At 47.9% G+C, this 27901-nt stretch overlaps 1 protein-coding gene across 1 annotated transcript in view; it reads left to right on the top strand.

Moving 5' to 3' along the window:
* The first annotated feature begins 10846 nt into the window (after window positions 1–10846).
* Window positions 10847–27901, top strand: part of cd63 (CD63 molecule) — a 38097-nt gene continuing 21042 nt past the window's right edge. The window contains exons 1-2 of the mRNA XM_055664566.1: window positions 10847–10998; window positions 11462–11559. Coding sequence (XP_055520541.1) covers window positions 11494–11559 — 66 coding nt within the window. The 5' untranslated portion in view covers window positions 10847–10998; window positions 11462–11493. The remainder of the gene's footprint in view (window positions 10999–11461; window positions 11560–27901) is intronic.

The following is a 27901-nucleotide window of genomic DNA, read 5'->3' on the forward strand; positions in this document are numbered from 1 at the left end:
ATCCAGAACCCAATCCAGACTTGCCGAAAGAATCCAGGAAATTGGCGTAAACTCAATTATAGAATCAGACGCAAAGTGCTGGAGTAAGTTAGCGGGTGAAGCAAGCATCTCAGTCTGATGAAGGGTGTCGACCCGAAACGTCACCTATTTCCTTCGCTCCATAGATGCTGCCTGTCCCGCTGAGTTGGGGAGGTCAGCTCTCCTCATCCGTCGAAGGAAGTGGAGGCGTTGCTGTGCCTTCTTGACTAGGGAGACGGTGTTGGTGGGCCATGTCTGATCATCTGTGACGTGCACTCCCAAGAACTTCAGCGACAATGTTACAAAGCAGAATCACTTCGAAACAAACTTCTAGTTAAATAGTCGGTGCATCAACATGAGCCTCAACACGGCAGTAGGTCTCATCCTTGTAGGCAAGGTTTCCCACCTGATTTCACTCAGCTTGTATCACTAATACAAGAGTACAGCGAACATAAATATGGCATGGCTCAGATTCAGATTCAATTTTAATTGTCATTGTCAGTGTACAGTACAGAGACAACAGTACGAAACAGAGTCTACATAAGAAATATATCTCATTGGGGGCTGGCACATGTCTTAACTTCAGTCAGAACATATTAAAAAGCTTACAATGGCATCACCAAAGATAAGGTAGATACAAAATGCTGGAGAAACTCAGCGGGTGCAGCAGCATCTATGGAGCGAGGGAAATAGGCAACGCTTTGGGACGAAACCCTGAAGGAAATAGGCAACGTTTAAGAGGGAACTGCAGATGCTGGAAAATCGAAGGTAGACAAAAATGCTGGAGAAACTCAGCGGGTGCAGCAGCATCTATGTGGAGCGAAGGAAATAGGCAACGTTTCGGGATGAAACCCTTCTTCAGACCCGAAATCCTGAAGGAAATAGGCAACGTTTCGGGCCGAAACCCTTCTGGGTTTCGGCCCGAAACGTTACCTATTTCCTTCGCTCCATAGATGCTGCTGCACCCGCTGAGTTTCTCCAGCATTTTTTGTCTACCTTCGATTTTCCAGCATCTGCAGTTCCTTCTTGAACACCGCCAAAGATATATTGGGTTACAATCCCATTCTCCTGCCTTCTCCCCATAACCCTCGACACCCTATTCTAATCAAGAATTTGTCCATCTCTGCCTTAGAAATATCCGCCGACTCGGCCTCCACAAGCCCTCTGTAGCAATGAGTTCCGCAGATTCACCACCCTCTGACTAAAGAAGTTCCTCCTCACCTCCTTTCTAAAAGAGCGCCCTTTAATCCTGAGGCTGTGTCCTGGACTCTCCCACCAGTAGGAAACATCCTCTCCACATCCACTCTATCTATGCCTTTCATTATTCGGTGACGTTTCAATGAGGTCCCCTGCCTCTCATCTTTCTAAACTCCAGCGAGTACAGGCCCAGTGCCGCCAAACGCTCATCGTATGTTAACCCACTCATTCCTGTGATCGTTCTTGTAAACCTCCCCTGGACCCTCTAAAGAGCCAGCGCATCCTTCCTCCTCTCTCTTGTTTCCCTTTCCCCCCGACTCTAGTCTGAGGAAGGGTCTCGGCCCGAAACGTCATCCATTCATTCCTTCTCTCCAGAGATGCTGCCTGTCCCGCTGAGTTACTCCAGCGTCTTGTGTCTACCTCCATTGCTCAATACTGCATTCGGCGCACAGACTGTTTCCGGAGCAGTGTTGGAACCCGCGGCCATCTGAGTAACTCCATTCTGAACCATTCTGGGCCGGCCGTCTGTGAGTGACTTTGACTGTTAGGGTTAATTGGTGGCGGGGAAGACCAGACGGATCCAGTGTAACAGCTGTCAGAACCCTTCAACTTTCTCAGAACTAGGAACTGGAAAATGACCCAATTCATTTGCATATTTTATTGTACCTGAAAGAAACAATGATGGGAATGATAGTGTCACAGTTCTATTGCAATGAGCTTCTGTAGGGAAGTCAGCCTTCTCACGCAACACTATAACCCACAGGCTACTGGTGGTGTTCTGCCGATCCCAATACGCAGGTTCGATCCTGTCTGTGCGCACGTTCTCCCTGTGGCCACGTGAGTTTCCTCCAGGTGCCTCGGTTTGCTCCCACATCCCACAGGCGTTTGGGTTGCGAGGTTGATAGGGCTTCTGTAAATTGCAACCACTGTGCTGGTGAACGGTGGGATGTGGGGGGGTGGAGAGAGAATAGGTTGCAGGGAACTAGTTGGGGGAACCGGACAGATGGGATTGATCAGAGAGCTGACATAGACAGTGCATCTTCTTATGTGTTGAGAATTGTGATGGACTTGAGAATCATGAGGGTGGCATGATGTTTAGTCACAAGCCAAGTGCACATTTCACCAGACCCCTGGGGTCATTTATCAGTCCCATGGATAATCTGTTTGGATGAGCTTTTGTCTTGAAATATGCTGGAGTTTTCCTTCTGTGGAAGGAGGGAGTAGAAAGCTTTGGTGCATAAAGTGAGTTTGTGATCGTTTTCAGATTCGACTGGCAAGACTGCTGGGTCGGAGTTCATTCGAGATTGGGTTTGGAAGTACAAGACTGTTTGTGCATTCGAGCTTGGGTTTGGAAGTACAAATACTGTATGTGTGCTGTAGAAATAGGTTATTCAGGGTGTGCACAAGAACACGCACACACACACGTACACATGCACACACACACACACGTACACACACGTACACACACACACACTCACGCACACACGCACACATGCACACACACATATACACACTCACGTACACACACACACACACACACACACATGCACACACACACACACACACACGTACACATGCACACACGCGCGCACACACACACACACACACACACATGTACACACACACACACACGCACACACACACGCACACGTACACACACAATATTGGTGCGTAAGTGTGAGCTGACATGAGTACAACTAGAGAGACATACAGCGTTGTAGGTTAATTGGTTGGGTGTACGTGTAAATTGTCAATGAGAGAGAACTTGGGCCAGTTCTTTATTTTGCCAATCTCCTGTTGGGAGGAAGTGGGCCTGCTATCAACGTGCAAACCATATCATCAAAGTACAGCTGCTGGTTTTGACACCGAGCCCAATGTAGGGGAGTTTAAATTGGCTTCTCATGTGGGTCCAGCCAGCACCAACCAGGCTTGGTAACTAAGGTCAGTTATCTACAACATTGTTGTCATCTTGGTGCTGCTGGAGGAAGCAGGAGCTCTCCCGAATCTCTCAGTCAATTCTTGGCCTTCCTCTTGCTCCAGGTCTTTCCCCTCTTCCTCCCAAAGGTTCACCGCAAACAGGTTCTCTCTTCCTACAGTTTAACCATATAACCATATAACAATTACAGCACGGAAACAGGCCATCTCGACCCTACAAGTCCGTGCCGAACAAATTTTGTTCCCCTTAGTCACACCTGCCTGCACTCATACCATAACCCTCCATTCCCTTCTCATCCATATGCCTATCCAATTTATTTTTAAATGATACCAATGAACCTGCCTCCACCACTTCCACTGGGAGCTCATTCCACACCGCTACCACTCTCTGAGTAAAGAAGTTCCCCCTCATGTTACCCCTAAACTTCTGTCCCTTAATTCTGAAGTCATGTCCTCTTGTTTGAATCTTCCCTATTCTCAAAGGGAAAAGCTTGTCCACATCAACTCTGTCTATCCCTCTCATCATTTTAAAGACCTCTATCAGGTCCCCCCTTAACCTTCTGCGCTCCAGAGAATAAAGACCTAACTTATTCAACCTATCTCTGTAACTTAGTTTAGTCTAGTTTAGCACGGAGACAGGCCATTCGGCCCACCGAGCCCGCGCCGACCAGCGATCCCCGCACACTAACACTATCCTACACACACACTAGGGACAATTTACACTCATACCAAGCCAATGAACCTACAAACCAGCACGTCTTTGGAGTGTGGGAGGAAACCGGAGCACCAGTAGAAAACCCACGTGGTCACGGGGAGAAAGTACAGACTCCATACAGACAAGCACCAGTAGTCGGGATAGATCCTGGGTATCTAGCGCTGCAAGGCAGTAACTCTACCGCCGAGCCACCATGTTGCCCGTATAATGGCGACTGAGCTGGCTGCTCCCCTCCTGTTCTGCTTGGAGAATCCAATGGCAAGCATACAGATGAATGCAAGGAATTACAATCTGCTAACCATGCTACGAGATACCCTTGACTGGTAATCATTTGCATATTAGCCGAAATTAGTCGACATCTCAAGAATCATCCACAATTCTGCGACCACTGCAGTACTGAGTCAGACGATGTTGGTTTGGGCCACACAAGACAGCTTGCCAGTACTTCCAGTTTACCCAGATGATACTTTTAACTACATGTGGGTAACCTCACAAGGGGAACGATGGTTTTGCAATTGCAGACTCGTCATTTAACTCACTTACAACCGTTTTACTCTGCATTAAAATCAGCCCGTGGCATAATTTCAACTTTCCCTGGTGTCCAGGCCCATCCATTCATTCATTGATCAATGCGCCCAAGAACAGATTAAATGCTCTGATAACAGCTAAAATATAAAGTGATATCTGAACTGCAATGAGTCCAATTGCCTTCATTTCTCCCAATCTCCCAATCCCACTGTTGCCCTTTGGCAAAGGATCTGCGACTCTGAAACGTTCCGAATGACCATGTTTGAAGAAGGGTCTTGATCCAAAGCATTCCCTCCCCAGTTGATGTTTTCAAGAGAGAGTTAGATTTAGCTCTTAGGGGCTAACAGAATCAAGGGATATGGGGGAGAAGGCAGGAACGGGGTACTGATTGGGGATGATCAGCCATAGGAGATTGAGAGGGGATCTTATAGAAACTTACAAAATTCTTAAGAGGTTGGACAGGCTAGATGCAGGAAGATTGTTCCCGATGTTAGGGAAGTCCAGGACAAGGGGTCACAGCTTAAGGATAAGGGGGAAATCCTTTAAAACCGAGATGAGAAGAACTTTTTTCACACACAGAGTGGTGAATCTCTGGAACTCTCTGCCACAGAGGGTAGTTGAGGCCACAGTTCATTGGCTATATTTAAGAGGGAGTTAGATGTGGCCCTTGTGGCTAAGGGGATCAGGGGGTATGGAGAGAAGGCAGGTACGGGATACTGAGTTGGATGATCAGCCATGATCATATTGAATGGCGAATGGTGCAGGCTCGAAGGGCCGAATGGCCTCTACTCCTGCACCTAATTTCTATGTTTCTATGTTTCTGTGATCACATTGAATGGCGGTGCTGGCCCGAAGGGCCGAATGACCCACTCCTGCACCTACTGTTATGTTTCTATGTTGCTTGACCCACTGAGTTCCTCCAGCATGTTGTGTTTTGGCCGTATATTTCTGCTTCTGCTGTTTCCAATCAATTTTGTGAGTAACATTTTCTCCTTTGACTGACTCAAGCTCAAGTGGAACTAACATTTGCAATGACGTGCAAGGTACAAGACGTTTATACGATTTAAATTTGACATAAAGCACCCAAAACTGGTGCAGTATTTCAAGTTTACGCATGATATTAGCAGGAGTCACCATGAGATCTAATGCGGTCATTGGAAATTGTGCAACATGATGCTATCACTCGGCACATTGTTAACGGATTCACTGAAGTGTACAAGATGACTGGCCCAGTACTTAACAAGACAAACTTCCTCTGCTTCCCACTCCCTCCACCGATAAAGCTTTGCGCCAATGCCCTGGAACTGGTGAACCAATTCCCATATTTTGGGTCGCACCTCACGGCAATGACACTCATTGACGATGAAATTCACCACCGCCTTCAACTCACCCGCACAGCCTGTGGTCGACTGAGGAACAGCTTGTTGGATCTCAAAAGCCCTGAGACAAGCTCATGGTCTACCTGGCTGAAGCAATCACTGCCCCTCTATATGTTTTTGTGACCTACAGCAGGTAAACTCAAGGTTGAGGAGAAATACAGGCATGTGGCTTGCTCAATGGCCGAGTATAACCAGGGCCTCATTGGGGATATTGACCTCGGAGAGAACACTAATGTCAGTGTACTTAGCCTTGGAGGACTCTACAAGGCCAATATCTCCAATGAGGCCCTGGTTATACTCAGCCATTGAGCAAGCCACATTGCTTACACACCTGATACCAGACTCCCAAAACAGACACCCTACTCTGAGCTCGGTCAAGGGGGGAGATTGGTGAGGCAAGGCATTTCCAAGGCATTGGTGAGGCCAATTCTGGAGTATGGTGTACAATTTTGGTCGCCAAATTATAGGAAGGATGTCAACAAAATAGAGAGAGTACAGAGGAGATTTACTAGAATGTTGCCTGGGTTTCAGCAACTAAGTTACAGAGATAGGTTGAATAAGTTAGGGCTTTATTCTCTGGAGCGCAGAAGGTTAAGGGGGGACCTGATAGAGGTTTTTAAAATGATGAGAGGGATAGACAGAGTTGATGTGGACAAGCTTTTCCCTTTGAGAATAGGGAAGATTCAAACAAGAGGACATGACTTCAGAATTAAGGGACAGATGTTTAGGGGTAATATGAGGGGGAACTTCTTTACGCAGAGAGTGGTAGCGGTGTGGAATGAGCTCCCAGTGGAAGTGGTGGAGGCAGGTTCATTGGTATCATTTAAAAATAAATTGGATAGGCATATGGATGAGAAGGGAATGGAGGGTTATGGTACGAGTGCAGGCAGGTGGGACTAAGGGGAAAAAAAATTTGTTCGGCATGGACTTGTAGGGCCGAGATGGCCTGTTTCCGTGCTGTAATTGTTATATGGTTATATGGTTATATGGAGATTACCAGATGGACAGAGGAAAAGATTCTAAGGTGTGCTTAAAGTCTCCTTAAAAACAGACTGTCCTAAGAACTCAGCAGGTCAGGTTGCACCCTCGGTGGGACCGTGGTGCAGCGGGTAGAGCTGCTGCCTCTGCACCAGAGGCCCGGGTGCGATCCTGACCTCGGGCGCTGTCTGTGCGGAGTTTTCCCGCTCTCCCTGTGCCCTGTGTGGATTTCCTCCTGTGTGGGATCCTTTGCCACATTCCAAAGGTGTGCGGGTTTGTAGGTTCATCGGCCCCTCTGTAAACTGCCCCCGAGTGTGTAGGGGGGGGATGAGAAAGTGGGATAGCATGGACCTAGTGTGTGAACGGGTGATGGATGGTCCGTGGGCCGAAGGGCCTGTTTCCATGCTGTATTCCTAAACTAAAACGAAATGTGTGAAGGTAAGGAGGGGGGAAGGTCGATGTTTCAAGTCAGTGCTGCTTTGTCCTGCTGAGTCCTTTCAGCAGCTTATTTTTGCTCAATCCCTGGGGATTGTCTAAGAAAAGGAAGTTGATTCACAAGGTAACGACATGCCAACTCTCATCATGGAGTCACAGCCAAGTCAAGTCCCACGGCAACTCACTGAACAAAAAGGAACTGAGATGAAAACAGTTGACACATCCCTCAAAAAGCTGACGGCTCATTTCAGATTTGCCAGATACTAGAGATACTGCAATCTTGAGCACAAAACAAACTGATGGAGGAACTTGAAGACAGGCTCAAAGTGCTGGAGTAACTCAGAGGGACAGGCAGCGTTTCTGGAGAGAAGGAATAGGTGACGTTTCAGGTCGAGACCCGTTTTCAACGAAGTCTGAAGAAGGGTCTCGACCCGAAACGTCACCCATTCCCTTCTCTCCAGAGACGCTGCCTGTCCCGCTGAGTTACTCCAGCACTTCGAGCCTATCTTCAATTTAAACCAGCATCTGCAGTTCCTTCCTGCACATGATGGAGGAACTCAATGAGGCAGGCAGGGAAATGGGCAGATGATGTTTCAAGTCGGGACCCTTCCTCAGACTGATGTAGCAAGAGGGGAGATTGACTGGTGGACCGAGGTGAGGGGAAGGGGTGGGGCAAGTGAATTGGGAATGCAGGTAAGCAGGGTGGTGATAGTAACCAATGCTGGAGGGTGATCAGTGGCGCAGCTGATAGAACTGCCTCCGCCTCACAGCGCCAGAGAAACTCGGGTTCCATCCTGTCCTCGGGTGCTGTCTGTGTGGAGTTTGCACGTTCTCCCTGTGACTGGTGCTCCAGTTTCCTCCCACATCCCAGGTCTGTGGGTTAACTGGCCTTCTGTAAACCTGCCCCTCATGTGTAAGGGGGGTGGGGGGGTGCAAAAATGGGTACCTAGTGTGAATGGGTGATGGTCAACATGGACTCGGTGGGCCGAAGGGCCTGCTTCCATGCTGTACCTCTAAACTAAACTCAAATGAAGGTAGAGAAGACAAAATAGTAGTGGTGGTGGAATGATGAGAAAGAAAGATTGGGGAGGGGGGGGGAGAGAAATGTAGAACCAGTTGGAGGGATGGTGGGAAGATGGGAATGAGGTGGGGGCGTGAGAAAGAGAAGTGCGGGCAATTTTCCCAGAGTAGGGAGTTTATTCATAAAATATACAAACAAAAACGATGCAAAATTCTTGCTATATTCTTGGTGTTCACACATTCAATCGTGCTGGGGTTTGACCCAGTATTGTTTGCACCTCTCTTTCTCTTCACACAGCAAAATTGCAGGCGCCTTTTCAAGTCGGGACCTTTTATTAGACTGATAGGTAGGAGGGGAATCAGAGGTAGTTGTGGGGCAAAGTCTGGCAAGTGATAGGTGGAAGGTAAACAAAAATGCTGGAGAAACTCAGCGGGTGCAGCAGCATCTATGTGGAGCGAAGGAAATAGGCCGAAACCCAGAAGGAAATAGGCAACGTTTCGGGCCGAAACCCGGAAGGAAATAGGCAACGTTTCGGGCCGAAACCCGGAAGGAAATAGGCAACGTTTCGGGCCGAAACCCTGAAGGAAATAGGCAACGTTTCGGCCCAAAACCCTGAAGGAAATAGGCAACGTTTCGGGCCAAACCCTGAAGGAAATAGGCAACGTTTCGGGCCGAAACCCTGAAGGAAATAGGCAATGTTTCGGGACGAAACCCAAAAGGAAATAGGCAACGTTTCGGGCCGAAACCCTGAAGGAAATAGGCAACGTTTCGGGCCGAAACCCGGAAGGAAATAGGCAACGTTTCGGGCCGAAACCCGGAAGGAAATAGGCAACGTTTCGGGCCGAAACCCTGAAGGAAATAGGCAACGTTTCGGGCCAAAACCCTGAAGGAAATAGGCAAGGGTTTCGGCCCAAAACGTTACCTATTTCCTTCGCTCCACATAGATGCTGCTGCACCCGCTGAGTTTCTCCAGCATTTTTGTCTACCTTCGATTTTCCAGCATCTGCAGTTCCTTCTTAAACACGAGTGAATAGTGGATACAGGGGAGTGGGAGAAGGTTGTGGCAGATGGGGAAAGATAATGACAAAGGCTAGAGGTGAAAAGGAGACAAAAAAAATTGTCAGGTAGAGACGGAGGGGAAAGTCGTGAAGTTTGAAGCTGGAGGGAGTGATGTGTGGGGGAGGGGTGGAGGAGAACGGGGTGATACGAGAGAAACGGGGCCTCAGACATGGTCGTATGGTGGGGGAAAGGAGGAGGGTGACGGGCGCGGTGGGAGAAATGTGTGTGTGCGCGGGTGGGAAGAAGCATTGTGTGCAAAAAGGAACTGCAGATGCTGGAAAATCGAAGGTACACAAAAAAAACATTGGAAGCACTGTTCCCGATGTTGGGGAAGTCCAGGACAAGGGGTCGCAGCTTAAGGATAAGGGGGAAATCCTTTAAAACCGAGATGAGAAGAACATTTTTCACACAGAGAGTGGTGAATCTGTGGAACTCTCTGCCACAGAGGGTAGTTGAGGCCACACAGTTCATAGGCTATATTTAAGAGGGAGTTAGATGTGGCCCTTGTGGCTAGGGGGATAGAAACATAGAATCATAGAAATTAGGTGCAGGAGTAGAGGCCATTCGGCCCTTCGAGCCTGCACCGCCATTCAATATGATCATGGCTGATCATCCAACTCAGTATCCCGTACCTGCCTTCTCTCCATACCCCCTGATCCCCTTAGCCACAAGGATGGAGGGTTGGGTGTGTATGCATGCTTTGTTCGTGATATTTATTTAGTTGTTTATCTTTATTATTTTACCGTGTATGTATCGTTAGCTTTTAGAAATGTTTGAATGCTGCACTGACTGGCTGACATTTTAAATTTTGTTGTACATGGTCCATGTTACAATGACAATAAAGAAACTATTCTATTCTACTATTCTCTGTGTGTAAAAAGTTCTTCTCATCTCGGTTTTAAAGGATTTCCCCCTCATCCTTAAGCTGTGACCCCTTGTCCTGGACTTCCCCAACATCGGGATCAGGGGGTATGGAGAGAAGGCAGGTACAGGATACTGAGTTGGATGATCAGCCATGATCATATTGAATGGCGAATGGTGCAGGCTCGAAGGGCCGAATGGCCTCTACTCCTGCACCTATTGTCTATGTTTCTATGTAAGCATTACTTGAAGTTGAAATTGGAGAATTGAGTGTGTTGGGCTGTAGGTTAACAAAGGGTGTGCTTGTTTAAAACACGACGTGCTGGTAACTCACAGCAGCTTTGAAACCCTCAGCATCGGGGTCTGTTGAACTTGGATGGAATATGGATGAGGTGGACAATGGGGAGGGAGAGAGAAGCGAATCATTCACCCAGTCAATCGCCGACAAGCGTTTGAAGTCAGCTGTTACAATTTTGTTTTTGGGAAGGAAATAAAACAAGCAGCGAATTAAACCATCGTTCTCAAAAAAAAATAAAGTGAGCTTTTATTGCAAAGAGACGAAGCAATTTGTGTGTGTGGGGGGAGGGGGAGGGGGGGGCTTGTGAGTTTCCACATGTTTGTGTGAGTATCCCTTCTGAAGTAAGTCAGCCAGGAGGATGTCTGTGGTGTGTTTCTGCAGGGGCTGGGATGTTGACTTTGTGTGTGTGTGTGTATGTGTGGAAGCCTCCTTCCCCTTTAAGTAGAAATCGCAGTGGCCTTGACGTCAGATCAGCGGACTGGGGAGAAAGAGGTGTTTGCGAGTTCTCTGCCAGACAGACAGTCAGACAGTCTTTCTTTCTGGAGCAAAGTCCTTGTGATTGTTAAGCTTTGAGGTAGGGATACAGACTTTCTCTCGGCAGCCCCCCCCCCCCAAAAAAGCAACAATATAGATAATTGTTGTAGATAGATATCTGCACGGTTATAGATAGATATCTGCACCCGCTGAGTTTCTCCAGCATTTTTGTGTACCTTCAAAAGCTTCCAGCATCTGCACAGTTCCTTCTTGAACAAGATCGATGTTGGAAATCTACTGCGAATTGTATTCGACTTGAATCATTTTGCCTTTTGCATTTTGCTTGTGTGCGTTGTGTTTTGGGCTCTGCCCGGTGGGGGAACGAGACGCCAAATCCCTGCCAGATTGTAGGGAATTGTGTCGAGAGGGGGGGATATGTTTTTCAGCCACGTCTTTAAGCTGTGTGTGGTGTTGGCATTTTCTAGACATTTTCCCCTCCCCAGACCTTTCAACTACCCAAGCTTGTGTTTCTAATGCGTGAATGTTTTTTTGTTTCTCACCAGATTATCGTCCCGAGTGAAACAAACAAACCAAAATGACTCTGGAAGGAGGAATGAAATGCGTCAAGTACTTAATGTTCGTTTTTAACTTCTTGTTTTGGGTGAGTTTATATTTAAAAAATTCCCCTGTGCTAATTCCCCTTTTAACAGAGGGAACTGTGCAGATGCTGGAAAATCGAAGGTACACAAAAAAAGCTGGAGGAACTCAGCGGGTGCAGCAGCATCTATGGAGTGAAGGAAATAGGCAACGTTTCAGGCTGAAACCTGAAGGAAATAGACAACGTTTCGGGCCGAAACCCGAAGGGTTTCGTCCCGAAACGTTGCCTATTTCCTTCGCTCCATAGATGCTGCTGCACCCGCTGAGTTCCTCCAGCTTTTTTTGTGTACGTTCCCCTTTTAACAGTGTCTCGTTTTGGTGATGAAACACAACTTACTTTGGCAAAACTTTTTTTAAGAATGTTTTGAAATAACATCTAGCAGTGTGTTCAGAATGGGGCCGGGTTAAATGTAGCCCTTTAAAATTTTCTAGGCTTTTTGTAACGCAGATTTGCTTTTCTACACTTGGCATTCGCCGACATTAAATCGCTTTTTCCTTCTCGCCTTTCTGTTTTATTTAAAAAAAAAACCCAAAAAAACAACTCCAAAGCAAATGCTCTTTATTTTTGCCAAGGAAAGTAAAAGTGGACAATTTGATGGGGAATTCAGAAATAGCTGATTGAGTTCTGCATTCTACATTTGGCTGGGTGTACAGCGCTTGTACATTGCTTTTCGTGAAAGGGGGGGAGAATTGTTTTGAGGGGGGAGGGTTATGTGAGAAGAAGGATTTTCTTTTACAAACGGCAGGGTGTTGAGGACTTATTCAAAAATCGTACAATGATCATTTATCCTGTGTCTCGTCTGACCAGGCATGTCCCTTCCACTTGTAACTGCGACAACCTACTGTTTCCTAATGGGCAAACTCGAGGCGAGGATGGGGTGGGGGTGGGATGGAATGGGGCTGATTGGAGGGGGTTGAGGGGTCGGGGTTAACTCCTGAACGTGTGACAAGGAATCGCCTCTGCCTGTTTTTAAAAAAAAAAAAAAAAAAAAAAAAAAAAATCTGCTAAATAGGGTGGGCGGGTCACAGATTTCTATCATTTAATGTGCTACGTTTATACACACACACACTATTGGTTTTAATGCTGCTCTCTGAGCCTTGTCTCTGTGCAATAATGTCTGAATCCTTAACGAAATATTCAGTTCCCCTAAAGTGGGAGTGGAGTGAGTGGTGTGGGGTGGTGGGTTTAGTGACTGTGACTTCAACATTTCATCAGCTGTAGTGGATGTAGCGGTTTTAGCAGTGTGCTGTTTGTTCCAGGATTGTCATCCAGGGACTGTGATTCCCCTTTTCTTGAGTGATTCAGAACCATGTGGCTGAGATCGTCATGAACTATAAGTTACACATGAGGCATGATGCTTGTAACGAGTTGGTTTGTGTTGTAATCATTGCAGTCGAACCAACTAATCGTAGACCTCTACAGCATGATTGCCTTGCCCTTTGGCCCAATTCGTCCACGCTGACCAGCTTTTACAAGCGAGCTAATTCCATTTGCCTGAGTTTGGCCCATATCCTTTCTGATCCACGTACCTGTCCAAATGTCATTGAAGCATCACCACTGTAGCTGGCTATACAGCGCCCTGTGGCAGCTCAGTCCATACAACACCCTCTGTGTGAAGAAATTGCCTTGCGTCTCATATTGTTCTTCTCACCTTAACCAATGCCCTCTATTCTGGACTTCTCTATGCTTGTAAAATCATTCATCTTATCTCTGCCGTGATTACGTATACCCTTCAGCTCCCAGCCTCTCCTTCATAACTCAAGCCCTCGAGTCCTGGTGACTCTGTTCTGCGCCCTTCCAACCTAATGATATCCTTACTATAGTGGGGTGATTCGAACTGCATGCAATAAATATAGACGCCTGGTATGCCTTCTACAGCCAGTCAAACACACATGTCCCTATTGTCTCTCTGATTTCTTTGAAGTGTTGCCACCTGTTTTGGAAGGGTACCCTTGCTAAAAATACTCGCTATCTTTCCGCTTACCCTTTTCTGTCCTAATGTTCGTTATGTTCTATGGATTGCTCACCCCTGAGCAATCCCGATGGCTCCTGTTCAGGATGCAGACCTGGTGATGTGTATAATGCGTGTGTTTGCTTAAGGTAGTTCAACACTCTGCTGGGCTGATCCAGGTTTGCACTTTCTGCAAAAAGCATTGCATGGAGGTAGAACCTCGTGCACAGTTCAACTGGTGTGAAACCACTTCTTCACACCTACAGTTTCAAGAGGCAGGCAATCTGCCAACAGCCTGGTATAAGCATGAAGTGCAGACGGGGGTGATTAGTGTTTTTTAATGTAAACTGATGTTGAGGCACTATTGGCGTAGTGGAGATATATGTGTGTGTGTGGGGGGGGGATAGAAATACAAGGCTACAGTTTCCTGTAGCTTTATTTTGGGTAATGCAACTAACTTTGGTGATTTCTATCTTTTTTTCTCGCTGGATGGGAAAGGGTTGTGTGAAAGACTAATGCGTCTGAGCATTATTCCTTCCCAAGAACATTGGCACACGGCTATAACCTTGGGCCAGAAGGTTATAAGCAGTTGTACACCACCTAGATTTCCATTTTCCCTGTGGAAACCACAGTCATTTGAGGTCTGGCCCTCCCTCCCCCCCCCCCCCCCCCCCCCCCCCTCCTTTTTCCATAAGGCAGAGAAGTGGAGTTGGTAGGGTGAAAGCATCGGGCAACTGGGTTGGCCACGCTTTCTTGTCAAGATCTTCCTGCGCATTATGAAATAATTGAAGAGCAGCCAGTTTCATAGTTGCTCTACTCCCTCTGTTTCCCCCAGGCGACAATCCTTAAATTGGCAACTTCTGGTTATTTTGCAACCTCCTGTTAATTCCACCCCGCCCAATAAATGAGACTTTATTCCTCTTTTTCTCTCTTCCCCCCCCGCGCAAAAAACTAATTGCAAGCCTCAAAGAAAATGTTGCCTGGGTGACCCGAAGCAGTGCCCAAGAGATTAGTCTCCATGGAGGCCTGGTAATCTTGGAACATTGCAAAAACGTGTTATTGAGTTTGTTTAACTACTGACCTGTCTCCATTACGTAATGGGACACTAGTTTAGTTAAACTCCGCTCACCTGTGGCAAACAACGTTTTGCCCTCCCGAGTTGGCAGGACATCTCAGTTTTCAAATCTCTTAACACTATAACTAATTATGCTTTGCGTTAAATACTCAAAGTCACTCTAACTGGTGGTGTAGCAGCAGTAATAAAACTTACCGACCGGCCGGCTTGCAGCTGTGTTTGCATACACTGGGAGGGGTTTGGCCATGCGGATGCATCAATAAACTTGCTGGTTGGCCATCTGCTGTTGACCGAAGTTGTATTGCCCTTTCTGGCCCATTTTTGCTGTGTGTGTATATAGCAGGCAGTTAAGCCGCCCAGTCCAATGGCCAGCTTGACTACGTTGCTAATGTTGTTCAGGAATTGAAGTTGAAGTAATTAAATCTAATCGAATGCATCTAGTCTGGTGACTGAAACGTGTCTTGCCCAATTGGGCATCTGAGCCAGAACCAAGTAACGTGGTTGACTTGTCACTGCTCTCTTTAATGCAAGTTCCCATGTTCAGGGGCAATTGGGGGTGGGGTGGCTGACACAGCTGGTAGAGTTGCTGCCTCACAGTGCCAGGGTTCGATCCTGACCTCTGGTGCGAAATGTGTGGAGTTTGCATGTTCTCCCCGAGGCCACATGGGTTTCCTCCCACGTTCCAAAGACGCGCAGGTTTGTAGGTTAATTGGCCCCCTGTAAATTGCCCCCTAGTGTGTAGAGAGTGGATGAGAAAATGGGATCACTTAGAACTAGTGTGACCGGATGATCGATGGCCAGTGTGGACATGGTGGGCCGAAGGGCCTGTTTCCCTGCTGTATCTCTAAACTAAAAGTGGCCTGTGTGTAAATAGCCTGATTAAATCTCATTTATCATACTTCTGTGGAAACTCGTTTACTACGAGGGTGTCGACAACACTTTCGGAGTGCGTGAGCTGTTGTCTGGAGGACATGGAAGGTGTTCCGTTAAAATTCAATCTCTCTCTCTCTCTCTCTCTCTCTCTCCTTTCATGTTAGAATTTGTTTTAGTTGGAACAGAACACAGCTTTATCAGCGCAGTTTACTATTACTGGAGATGTGTAAGCAACCTGCCAGGCAGGAACTAGAGGCCTAACAACATCTTGTTGCAAGGCTGACAAGTAGTCTTCGTGTTGGCTCGGGGAGTTTCCGTTTGAACTTCACAGGGCAGAGGGGGAGGGGGTAAAACCCAAATAATCATTAACTTTGTCTTTCCGGAGTTAGATTGCAATCATTGCACTCAGTTTGTGATTATAACACTCCTCACAGCAAAAAATATAATTTATAGCCTTGTAATGTTCTAGCCCAAGTGTTTACATGAAGGCAGGGTGGCACAGTGGTAGAGTTGCTGTATTACATGTACCTTCTCCCCGTCACCATGTGGGTTTTCTCCGAGATCTTCAGTTTCCTTCCACACTCCAAAGACGTGCAGGTTTGTAGGTCTTTGGAGTCCCTTTCTTGTCCCCACCCACCCCCACCCCCGATCAGTCTGAAGAAGGGTTTCGGCCCGAAACGTTGCCTATTTCCTTCGCTCCATAGATGCTGCTGCACCCGCTGAGTTTCTCCAGCTTTTTTGTGTACCTTCGATTCTCCAGCATCTGCAGTTCCCTCTTAAACACAGGTTTGTAGGTTAATTGGCTTGGTAAATGTAAAAATTGTCGTGTGTGAGTGTGTGTGTGGTGTTAGTGTAGGGGATCGCTGGCCGGCACGGACCCGGTGGGCCGAAGGGCCTGTTTCCGTGCTGTATCTCTAAACTAAACTCAATGATGTTATTGGGGCATGATCCAATTAAGATGCTTGAGGGACTGAATGGCTATGTCTTCACTATTACACTCCGAGATGATTATCTGCCTGGGCAGAAGGAGACTGTTCTGAACAAATTCTTAGCCTTCCCAGTTATTTTCCACCTCCACAACTGAAGCCCAGACAGTGTGTCATCAGGTGCTTGCCCCACATGTGGGTGGAGAATTACACTTAACTGCTAGCCTCGCACCTCTTTAGTCGGATGCAACTTGTATAGACTGTTCTGCTGCCTCGCCCACACTGAATGTTGCACCATGTGGTGGGACCCGATTCCTGGTATGGGATGGTCATGCTTAGCAACGAGCTGCCGATGCTGGTTTACACCAAGGATACACACACAATGCTGGGAGTAACAGCGGGACGGGCAGCATCTCTGGAGAAAAGGAATGTGTGATGTTTCTGGCTGGGACCCTTCTTCAGACTGACGTTTCAGGTCGAGACCCTTCAGCCTGAAGAAGGGAGTCATAGTCATGCAGGGTAGAAACAGGCCCAACTTGCCCACACCGGCCAACAATGTCCCAGCTACACTAGTCTCATTTGCCTGCTCTTAGTCCATATCCCTCCAAACCTGTCCTATCCGTGTACCTGTCTAACTGTTTCTTAGATGATGGGATAGTCCCAGCCTCAACTACCTCCTCTGGCAGCTTGTTCCATACACCCACCACCCTTTGTTTGAAAAAGTTAACACTCGGATTCCTATTAAATCTTTTCCCCCTTCACCTTAAACCTATGTCCTCTGGTCCTCGATTCCCCTACTCTGGGCAAGAGACTCTGTGTGTCTACCCGATCTATTCCTCTCATGATTTTGTACACCTCTATAAGATCACCCCTCATCCTCCTGCGCTCCATGGAATAGAGACCCAGCCTGCTCAACCTCTCCCTGTAGCTCACACCCTCTAGTCCTGGCAACATCCTCGTAAATCTTCTCCGAACCCTTTCAAGCTTGACAATATATTTCCTATAACACGGTGCCCAGAAGTGAACACAATATTCTAAATGCCGTCTCACCAACGTCTTGTACAACTGCAACATGACCTCCCAACATCTGTACTGGGCGCTGCTGTAGTTAACACGTGTGTTAGTACTGAATGATGGCGCAGGTTGAACGGTCAATGATTGTTGGGGAAGGAGCTGGACTGTGTGCCCTCGTTCCGTTTACCCCTGGGAAAAATTTGCGCTGTGAGATTGATGGAAGGTGTTGAATGAGGGGATGGGAAAGCTGCCAGTTTCTCCTCCCACGAATGATTTGGGGATGATTTGCCTGCTTATTCACGAGCTGCAAGTCATGGGTGTGGCAAAGCCGCTGGAAGGTGTGGTGGCCTGGCTTGGAGGGAGGCTGTGTGTGTTTGTGTGAGTGCAATCTTCTCCCCGATCCCAGTCTGTGCTTTTGCAAACCTCTAGGCCGGGTGCAATGCCCCATCCACTCTCTCCGTGGCAGGCTGTGAGCTTGCTGGCTTTGTGGCATTGCAAGCAACCGTACCTCATTGGGAAAGGGCCATAACAACATCAGCAAAAGTAGATATGGAGTTCTTGTGTGTTGTGCAAGAAAGCAGATGTGATATCTGTTGTAAATCTTGTGACGGTATTACAGTAAGCTCTCAAACTGCCAGTTACTTCCTTTCTGGGATTGGCTTTGAACAGGACTGAAACGGAGTTTTTGTGTATTTTTGAAAGCTGTTTGTGCACATTCCAGCCTTTCTCCAGATGAAACTATTTGACGCAAGTAACTGGCTTGGTGACTTGCCCACGCAGTCGGGAAACGTCCAATGAGTCAAAGCCTGGGGGCGGTTTTCCTGAGGCTTTGCTCACTGCCTTGTGACTGTTGCAGAACATTTTATTGGCCTGCAGTCTGCTCACCCGTGAAACCGAGAATACCTACCAGTCTTTGAGTGCGAGTTAAGTCGGTGTGTAAAATTCCTATGCCACTTCAAAGTCTGTGGTATTACAAATTCCTCAGCCATCCATCAAGTAATCTGTCATTAACGCACTCTGTGGGAGATTTGAGCTCTGCTTGTTGATTTCTCCTGCACTAATGATTGCATCGAGTAGCTTGCTGGCCACAACGCACAAACTTGGTGAAAGATGCGCTAATAGGTTTATTTTGCCTTTGCTCCAAAGTGAGTCATGCCGTCAATTTGTTGGGACTGTTTCCATTTCAGGATGTCAATAGCACAAGGAGGTGTACACAATCATATCTGGAGACTCCCCCCCCCCCCCCCCCCCCCCAAGTGACATGGTCTAACTGCTATGACCAATATCTGCTGTTTCCCCATGTACATATCCTGTTATGCAATGGGTTGAAGCCAATGTTGTACCTTGGTTGTTGGCTATACAGGTCTTTACCCTAGTCTCTGCGAAGCTATCATTCTCGCTGCTTATTGGGCAGGTTCTTTGTGCTCGTCAGGAGGCTGGGACCTCCCCAGAGACCAATTGACAATTTGTTTTAAATGGAGCTTGGCTTTACTTGTGGCTCGCTGGTGGTGGTCCTGCCTCGGCAGAAAGAGAGTTGAACCCACACTCCAGATTGTCCTCCAGATTGGCCCATAGGTTCTATGTGTTCAGTGACGTGCCCTCAACTTGCAATCTGCTAGGGTTAGAGGAGATCGTCCAGCCCAGAAACAGGCACCTTGGCCCAACTCATCCATGTTGACCAACATGCCCCATCTACACTAGTCCCACCCCGACCAACATGCCCCGTCTACACTAGTCCCACCCCGACCAACATGCCCCATCTACACTAGTCCCACCCTGACCAACATGCCCCATCTACACTAGTCCCACCCCGACCAACATGCCCCATCTACACTAGTCCCACCCCGACCAACATGCCCCATCTACACTAGTCCCACCCCGACCAACATGCCCCATCTACACTAGTCCCACCCCGACCAACATGCCCCGTCTACACTAGTCCCACCCCGACCAACATGCCCCGTCTACACTAGTCCCACCCTGCCCAACATGCCCCATCTACACTAGTCCCACCCCGACCAACATGCCCCATCTACACTAGTCCCACCCCGACCAACATGCCCCATCTACACTAGTCCCACCCCGACCAACATGCCCCATCTACACTAGTCCCACCCCGACCAACATGCCCCATCTACACTAGTCCCACCCCGACCAACATGCCCCATCTACACCAGTCCCACCCCGACCAACATGCCCCATCTACACTAGTCCCACCACGACCAACATGCCCCATCTACACTAGTCCCACCCCGACCAACATGCCCCATCTACACTAGTCCCACCCCGACCAACATGCCCCATCTACACTAGTCCCACCCCGACCAACATGCCCCCCGTCTACACTAGTCCCACCCCGACCAACATGCCCCGTCTACACTAGTCCCACCCCGACCAACATGCCCCAACTACACTAGTCCCACCCCGACCAACGTGCCCCATCTACACCAGTCCCACCCCGGCCCATATGCCACATATACACTAGTGCCACAACGACCACCATGCCCCATCTACACTAGTCCCACCCCGACCAACATGCCCCGTCTACACTAGTCCCACCCCGACCAACATGCCCCGTCTACACTAGTCCCACCCCGACCAACATGCCCCGTCTACACTAGTCCAACCCCGACCAACATGCCCCATCTACACTAGTCCCACCACGCCCAACATGCCCCAACTACACTAGTCCCACCCCGACCAACATGCCCCATCTACACTAGTCCCCCCCCCCGACCAACATGCCCCATCTACACTAGTCCCACCCCGACCAACATGCCCCATCTACACTAGTCCCACCCCGTGCCCCCACTAGTCCCACACCCGACCAACATGCCCCATCTACACTAGTCCCACCCCGACCAACATGCCCCATCTACACTAGTCCCACCCCGACCAACATGCCCCATCTACACTAGTCCCACCCCGACCAACATGCCCCACATGCCCCATCTACACTAGTCCCACCCCGACCAACATGCCCCATCTACACTAGTCCCACCCCGACCAACATGGCCCATCTACACTAGTGCCACCCCGACCAACACGCCCCATCTACACTAGTCCCACCCCGACCAACACGCCCCATCTACACTAGTCCCACTTACGTGCATTGGGCCCATATCCCTCTAAACATTTCCTATCCATGTACCTGTCCCAATGTCTTTTTAAATGCTGTTCTAGTACATGCCTCGACTACCTCCTCTGGCAGCTCAACATTAACCCACTACCCTGAGTGAAAAAGGTTGCCCCTCGAGTCCCTTTTCAATCTTTACCCTCTCATCTTGAATGCGTGTCCTCTGGTTCTTGATTCTCCTGCCCTGGGTAAATGTGTCTGTTTCTGGTGTATCAGGTTAGTGTAAAGCTGGTTGATGTATGGCATGGGTGATGAAGGCCAAATGCTCTTGATGCCATTGGGACCGTGTGCAGTCATCCCGCAAAACTTGTACGTTCCAAGTGAATTCCGCGGCGGTTCTAACATCTCAGGCCCACGTCTCAGGCGGTTCTAACATCTCAGCCATGGTGCCCACCAGCCCTTTGCTCCTCCAGGACAGCTATCCCTCCATGGCCTTCGAGGTCCTCCAGCTGAACATATCTGCCCAGTCTCTGACGATCCCTCTGGTGTTGCTTTCTGCACGTCCCTCCATTTCATGCCTTTGCCTTTGCCCTTGTCCATGTCCTCAGTTGCCAAGTTTGTAAACTCTGAAATCCCATAAATAACCCTACTATTTTTAAGACCTGCTCGTTTAATGGCTATGGAAACTGCTGTCTATTTTATTTTTAAAATGCTCGAAGGCACTATATCAATGCAAGCTGTTGCAATTAGGCTGTCCAATTTCCTCTCTTTCCCCCACTGGCAACAGGCTTGTGAATATAATCACAAAACAATTTACTTTGCACGAGTCGAAAGTGGTGACCGATTTTAAAAGTTTAATGTCAAAGTTTTTTTTTGTATCGTGAGTTTTCAGTGTAACCATCGTTTTCTGCCCTTCATGTACTTGCAGGCTGGACTTCGCAGTTGCTGACCACGTGTGCAGTGAGCAATAGGTCCTGCTGTAGTTTGGATGGGTTTGAGTGCTTGTCCCTGAATCGGGCAAGCAACATGCCTAATGGCGCCTAATTCATTCTTGGCTCTGGGAACCTAGTGACCCGGCCCTGCAGACTACCTCGGATCTTTGCACCCATTTAATCGGCAGCAGAGCCCTGGCTCTGCTGCCGATTAAATGGGTGCAAAGATCTGAGGTAGTCTGCAGGGCCGGGTTGCTGATGGGAGTGAGCTGAGTCAGTGGGAGACCCATGCATTGTCTCTCCATGGTGCAGTGGGGTGGTGTGGGAGGGGGGCTTGAGTTGCCTGTCTGCTGCTTGCCATGTCATCCTGGGACAACCTTGGTGATGGCTGAGTGTATTGGGGAGGTCGGGGGGGGTGGGGAATTATTGTGCAGGTACACATATGCCAGTACCAGGAATGGTCTTAATCACAGCCACGCTGTGATCTACTCATCTCTGCACTCTTCCCCTTCCAACGTATGCCTATACACCAGCCTGAAACTAGCGGTTGCGGCTCAGTTGGTAAGTCTTTGGCTTTCGGTGAGCTTGTGATGGTCACATCATGCTCCTTGCTGTTATTTAGCCAGTGGGCCCCTGTCATGTTTGGCAAATTAAACTGGGTGGGATCTTAGAAACATAGAAACATAGAAATTAGGTGCAGGAGTAGAGGCCATTCGGCCCTTCGAGTCTGCACCGTCATTCAATATGATCATGGCTGACCATCCAACTCAGTATCCCGTACCTGCCTTCTCTCCATACCCCCTGATCCCCTTGGCCACAAGGGCCACATCTAACTCCCTCTTAAATATAGCCAATGAACTGTGTGGCCTCAACTACCCTCTGTGGCAGAGAGTTCCAGAGATTCACCACTCTGTGTGTGAAAAAGTTTCTTCTCATCTCGGTTTTAAAGGATTTCCCCCTTATCCTTAAGCTGTGACCCCTTGTCCTGGACTTCCCCAACATCGGGAACAATCTTCCTGCATCTAGCCTGTCCAACCCCTTAGGAATTTTGTAAGTTTCTATAAGATCCCCTCTCAATCTCCTAAATTCTAGAGAGTATAAACCAAGTCTATCCAGTCTTTCTTCATAAGACAGCCCTGACATCCCAGCAATAGTCTGGTGAACCGTCTCTGCACTCCCTCTATGGCAAGAATGTCTTTCCTCAGATTAGGAGACCAGAACTGTACGCAATACTCCAGGTGTGGTCTCACCAAGACCCTGTACTACTGCAGTAGAACCTCCCTGCTCCTGTACTCAAATCCTCTATGGCAAGAATGTCTTTCCTCAAATTAGGAGACCAAAACTGTACTCAATACTCCAGGTGTGGTCTCACCAAGACCCTGTACAACTGCAGTAGAACCTCCCTGCTCCTATACTCAAATCCTCTATGGCAAGAATGTCCTTCCTCAGATTAGGAGACCAAAACTGTACGCAATACTCCAGGTGTGGTCTCACCAAGACCCTGTACAACTGCAGTAGAACCTCCCTGCTCCTAGACTCAAATCCTTTTGCAATGAAAGCTAACCGCCCTGGGTGCTGGAGCTATTTTCCCTCGGTACCAGTCGTCATTCTTTGATCAGCAGCTTCAAAATACATTGCGCATTGCTCTGTGCAAATTGGGAGCCTGCTCTGCGCAAACTGGCTGCTTCTGCAACTCTGTCCTCATTTAGGGATTTTTTCGATCAAAATTGCACAAAAGCAGCTTTGGGTTCTTGAGCTTGATATTCTGTTCGAGGAATGCTGTCACCTGAGTAACTGTTCCCCTTTAGTGTCACAAGGCACCTTGGTTTCGGCTGAATCGTGGGAATCGATAGCAAATCTTTCAGGGGGGCGGGGGAGAAGCATGGGGTCCACGGGCTGATTCATTATGTGGCTGTCAGAGGCACTGGAGCAGCAGCAGGTCGGAGGTTCAAGCCAGTGTTGATTAGCTTGCCACAAATCTCTCCACGGGACAAAAATGAGTGGCTCGGAGGAGAATCACAAAGCAACCTTGTTATAATTTTATTTTTATTTTTTCGTTGCCCTATTCCCCGCCAGTTCTTGAAGCAATACATCATACAAGGTGGCCATCCTAATTGTTGCATTCTCTGCACGCATGCACCAGGCTTGCTGCCAGCATGGGCAGTGCCAGCCTGCCTGATGAAACATTTTCACCCAGAGAGTTGTGAATCTGTGGAATTCTCTGCCACAGAAGGCAGTGGAGGCCAAGTCACTGGATATTTAACAGAGAGTTAGATTTGGCTCTTGGGGCTAAAGGAATCCAGGGATATGGGGAGAAAGCAGGAACGGGGTACTGAGTTTGGATGATCAGCCATAGTGAATGGCGGTGCTGGCTGGAAGGGCCGAATGGCCTAATTCTGCATCTATTTTTCTGTTTGTACAATGCAGCTACAGCTCTCAACAGGCTGCAGCGTGGCGCGCGCACACAATGCAAGTGGTTGCTGCAAAGGTTCTTTTAACCCAGGGTTTAAAAGCTCTAGATGCGCAAAGGCTCTTGGCCTAGTGAGCGGTGCGGGACCTGGAGCCCTCTGTTTGCCAGGCGGAGCGTGGGACGAGACGATGGCGTTGAGGGGTGCCCGCTTTCGCAACCCAAGGATGGCAAAGCATCATGGCTGAAAGGAGGTCCCGATTAACAGTGCATGCCCTCTGCTGATGCTGGGCGCAGATACAGAAGAAGATGGCATGCACTGAGGAAACTGCCAAGGTATGTTTACCCAGGAGTCCCACACACTGTGTGGTTGGCCTGTGTATCAGTGTCAATTTTTTTTTTGCCTTGTTGACTTCTTTTGCATTTGCTGGTGGCCTATGCCAGCCTTTCCAATATGCCTGCAACTGATTATGTAGCTTTTCATAACCAACTTCTAACGGCGCACATTCAAGCTGCAACTTGAAGCTGAAAATCTTGTCAACACGGGAGCAAAATGCAACTGCATGGTCAATTATTAAGAATGGATGGGATGAATTTAGATCAAGTCCTGTCCTTGCATGTGCTGTACCAACGCTCATTCAAGGAGCGTGAGAGAAAAGGGGGAATTACAGACCAGTTAGCATGACATCGGTGGTGGGAAGATGCTGGAGTCAATTATTTAAGAAGTAATAATGGCGCATTTGGATAGCAGTAAAAGGATTTGTCCAGGTCGGCATGGTTTTATGAAGGGGAAATCCTGCTTGACTAATCTTCTGGAATTTTTTGGAGATGTAACAAGTTAAATGGATGAAGGAGACAGTGGATGTAGTGTATCTAGACTTTCAGAAAGCCTTTGATAAGGTCCCACACAGGAGAGTAGTGGGCAAAATTCGAGCACATGGTATTGGGGGAAGGGTATTGACATGGATAGAGAAGTGGTTGGCAGACAGGAAACAAAGAGTAGGAATAAACTGGTCCCTGTCACAATGGCAGGCAGTGGCGAGTGGAGTGCCGCATGGCTCGGTGCTGGGGCTGGAACTATTTATAATATATTAATGATTTGGATGATAGGATTAAAAGTAACACTTGCAACTTTGCAGATGACACAAAGCTGGGTGGCAGTGTGAACTGTGAGGAGGATGCTATGAGACGTGTGAAGAGGATGCTAGGAGGTGGCAGGGTGACTTGGACAGGTCGAGTGAGTGGGCAGATGTATGGCAGATGCAGTATAATGTAGATAAATGTGAGGTTATCCACTCTGGCGGGAAGAACAATGAGGCAGATTGTTACCACAATGGTGTCGGGTTAGGAAAAGGGGAGATGCAACGAGACCTGGGTGTCCTTGTACACCAGTCACTGAAAGTAAGCATGCAGGTACAGAAGACAGTTAATGGCATGTTGGCCTTCATAACGAGAGGAGTTGAGTATAGGAGTAAAGAGGTCCTTCTGCAGTTGTACAGGGCCCTGGTGAGACCACACCTGGAGTATTGTGTGCAGTTTTGGCCTGTTGGCCTTCATAACAAGAGGAGTTGAGTCTAGGAGCAAAGAGGTCCTTCTGCAGTTGTACAGGGCCCTGGTGAGATCACACCTGGATTATTGTGTGCAGTTTTGGTCCCCTAATTTGAGGAAGGACATCCTTGCTATTATGGTGTGGGGTAAGAGCTCGGAGCTAGTGTTCTATTCCTCTCACCCTTGGTCAGACGCATGAACGTTGCTTGTAGTGTCCAGCAGCACAGGCTTTGGTTGTACATGTCGCAAATCAGCCTCTTATGATGTGTCTTCATGCAAACATTTTTCCGAAGGTGTCGCGAACAAAAGGTTCTAACGTCCCGTTTTTTCTCTCTCCTGTCTTTTGTAGGCCTGGAAGAGCAGGCTGTTGAAGGCCTGCACAAGACTGCGCCTTTACTCTTTCACCAGCGTTTGCTGGCATCCGTACGCCACATGAAGATGCAATTGGTGAGCTTGGAGGTGGTGTCGGTGAGTCACTTTGCACAGCTGGAGGGGCGAGAAGTTGATGCCCAGTTGGTGCCATGGCTGCCCCGGACCGTTCCTCCTGAATCTTTGAGACCTCGTGAGTGAGATGGAGGTTGCTGCCTGGTGCACGGATGCAGTACATGGGCAGGATGCAAGCTGTGACCTGGACATGAACTAGAAGAGAATGGGATTGTCTATTCTGCCCGCTGAAGCATACACTACAGCCTCCTTTGTGTTGGAGCAGTTCCTTCTCTGCCATCATCAAGGAGGTGTAGATATGGTTGGCTGCGTGCCAGCTAGCCTGTGTGGGCTCCTAACATGCATCATGCATTCAAATGTTTGTGAGTGGGCAGCTGCCCCCACTGCTTTAACTTGCTGTCTGGCATGCTAATTTGTGTCCTGAACTCTTGCTTCTCTTTGAAAGTTTGTGCTGAAACAGCACTTTGCCTCATTACAGTTCTCACTCGGTGTTTTTCGCTAAACCGCACGTTCTCTCTCCAGTTAAAGGGAGAGAAGCGGCAAGTGTAGGAATTGTCTGAGTCCTTCACCTGAAGGTACAACGACTTGCCACGTTACAGTCATCTGCATTGAATGATCATCTGTTTTTTAAATGCCTGATCCAATGCATTTCTATTGCTATTCTAGTGAGCAGCCTGTTTTCAGTAAAGAAAGCAGTGTCTGACTGATGATCGATTTGATCGATTGTCCTCTGTGGATTTCATCATCTTTGTCTATAACTGTGCCAATAATTTTGAGCAATAGTAAAACTGTTTACAGTGCATTTCCATTCCCCAAAATACTGCCATGTTGATTTCCAAAAACATACTGTTGTAACAAGTTAGTTGGACACAATGCTGGAGTAACTCAGCGGGATGGGCAGCATCTCTGGAGAGAAGGAATGGGTGATGTTTCGGGTCGAGACCCTTCTTCAGAAGAACTGTCACCCATTCCTTGGGGTCGGGCGGGGCCTTTATCCGTGTGAGACGTCTGGAGCTGAATCAAGTCAAAGTTGTAATTTGTGCTTCTTGCCGTCATCAGTGATGCAAGCAAGGTACAGTAATGGGTCAAATTCTCTTTTGCAGCTGCATTATGATTCCACCAAACATCATTCTGTTGCTTTGTGTGGATGTGGATTTGATCCTAACCACGTGTGCTGTATGTGCGGAATTTGTGTGTTCTTCCTGTGACCTGCGATTTTTTTTTTTTTTTTTTTTTTTTTTTTTTTTTTTTTTTTTTTTTTTTTTTTTTTTTTTGGGGTGCTCCCCCGGTTTCCTCCCGCACTCCAAAGACATGCAGGTTTGTAGGTTAACTGGTTAATAAAATTGTAAATTGTTCCTAATGTGCGGGGATCACTGGTCAGTGTGGACTCGGTCGGTCGAAGGGCCTGTTTCTGTGCTGTATCTCTAAACTAAAAGATTGTGGGATTGTCCTCGATGCCTTGACCAGTATTAGTTCTTTAAAGCCACATCAAATAGAGGCAATTTCTTAGATTGGTTACTGGGAGCTTGTGTGCACTTTGGCTGTTCTGCTTGTGTAACAACTAAGTACTTGAGTGCATCTCAAGATGCTTTACAACCTAAATAATGAGACTGCACAAATAAAAAACATGGTTTAATTGCTTTTTTAGTGCCTGGTACGTTATCCCACTAAGTTGTTGCTCCTGGGTTTGAAATGTCTCTGATTCTGAACCTTCCTTTCACCCAAGTATGTGTCTTTCACATCCTGCAATTGTCTTAACTTGAAATCCTGTAGGGCGTGTCTACTTGCACCTCCTGCAAACATTATTCATGCGTTTCCTCGTTCGATGGAGAGAAATTGCAATATTTACTTTTGGGCAATCTTTCCTTGTGACTGTCGTGCCGTTGGACTGGTGATTCTTGTCAGTGTGAATGCTCCAGGCTTGTACTCTGCTTTTTGGCAATTCACTTGCATGGGAGAAACAAATGCCAACTCTTTTTCCCTGCCGTATTTTGAACTCTAGTTCAAACTTGTCTGGATTTCCACAGTATTATCCTAATTTTATTCCTGTCTCCTTGAAAAGCCGTTGTATATAGTTCCCACTATCCAGTGGTGACTAT

This window comes from Leucoraja erinacea, chromosome 40 (assembly GCF_028641065.1).
Source record: "Leucoraja erinacea ecotype New England chromosome 40, Leri_hhj_1, whole genome shotgun sequence".
Classification (NCBI taxonomy): domain Eukaryota; kingdom Metazoa; phylum Chordata; class Chondrichthyes; order Rajiformes; family Rajidae; genus Leucoraja; species Leucoraja erinaceus.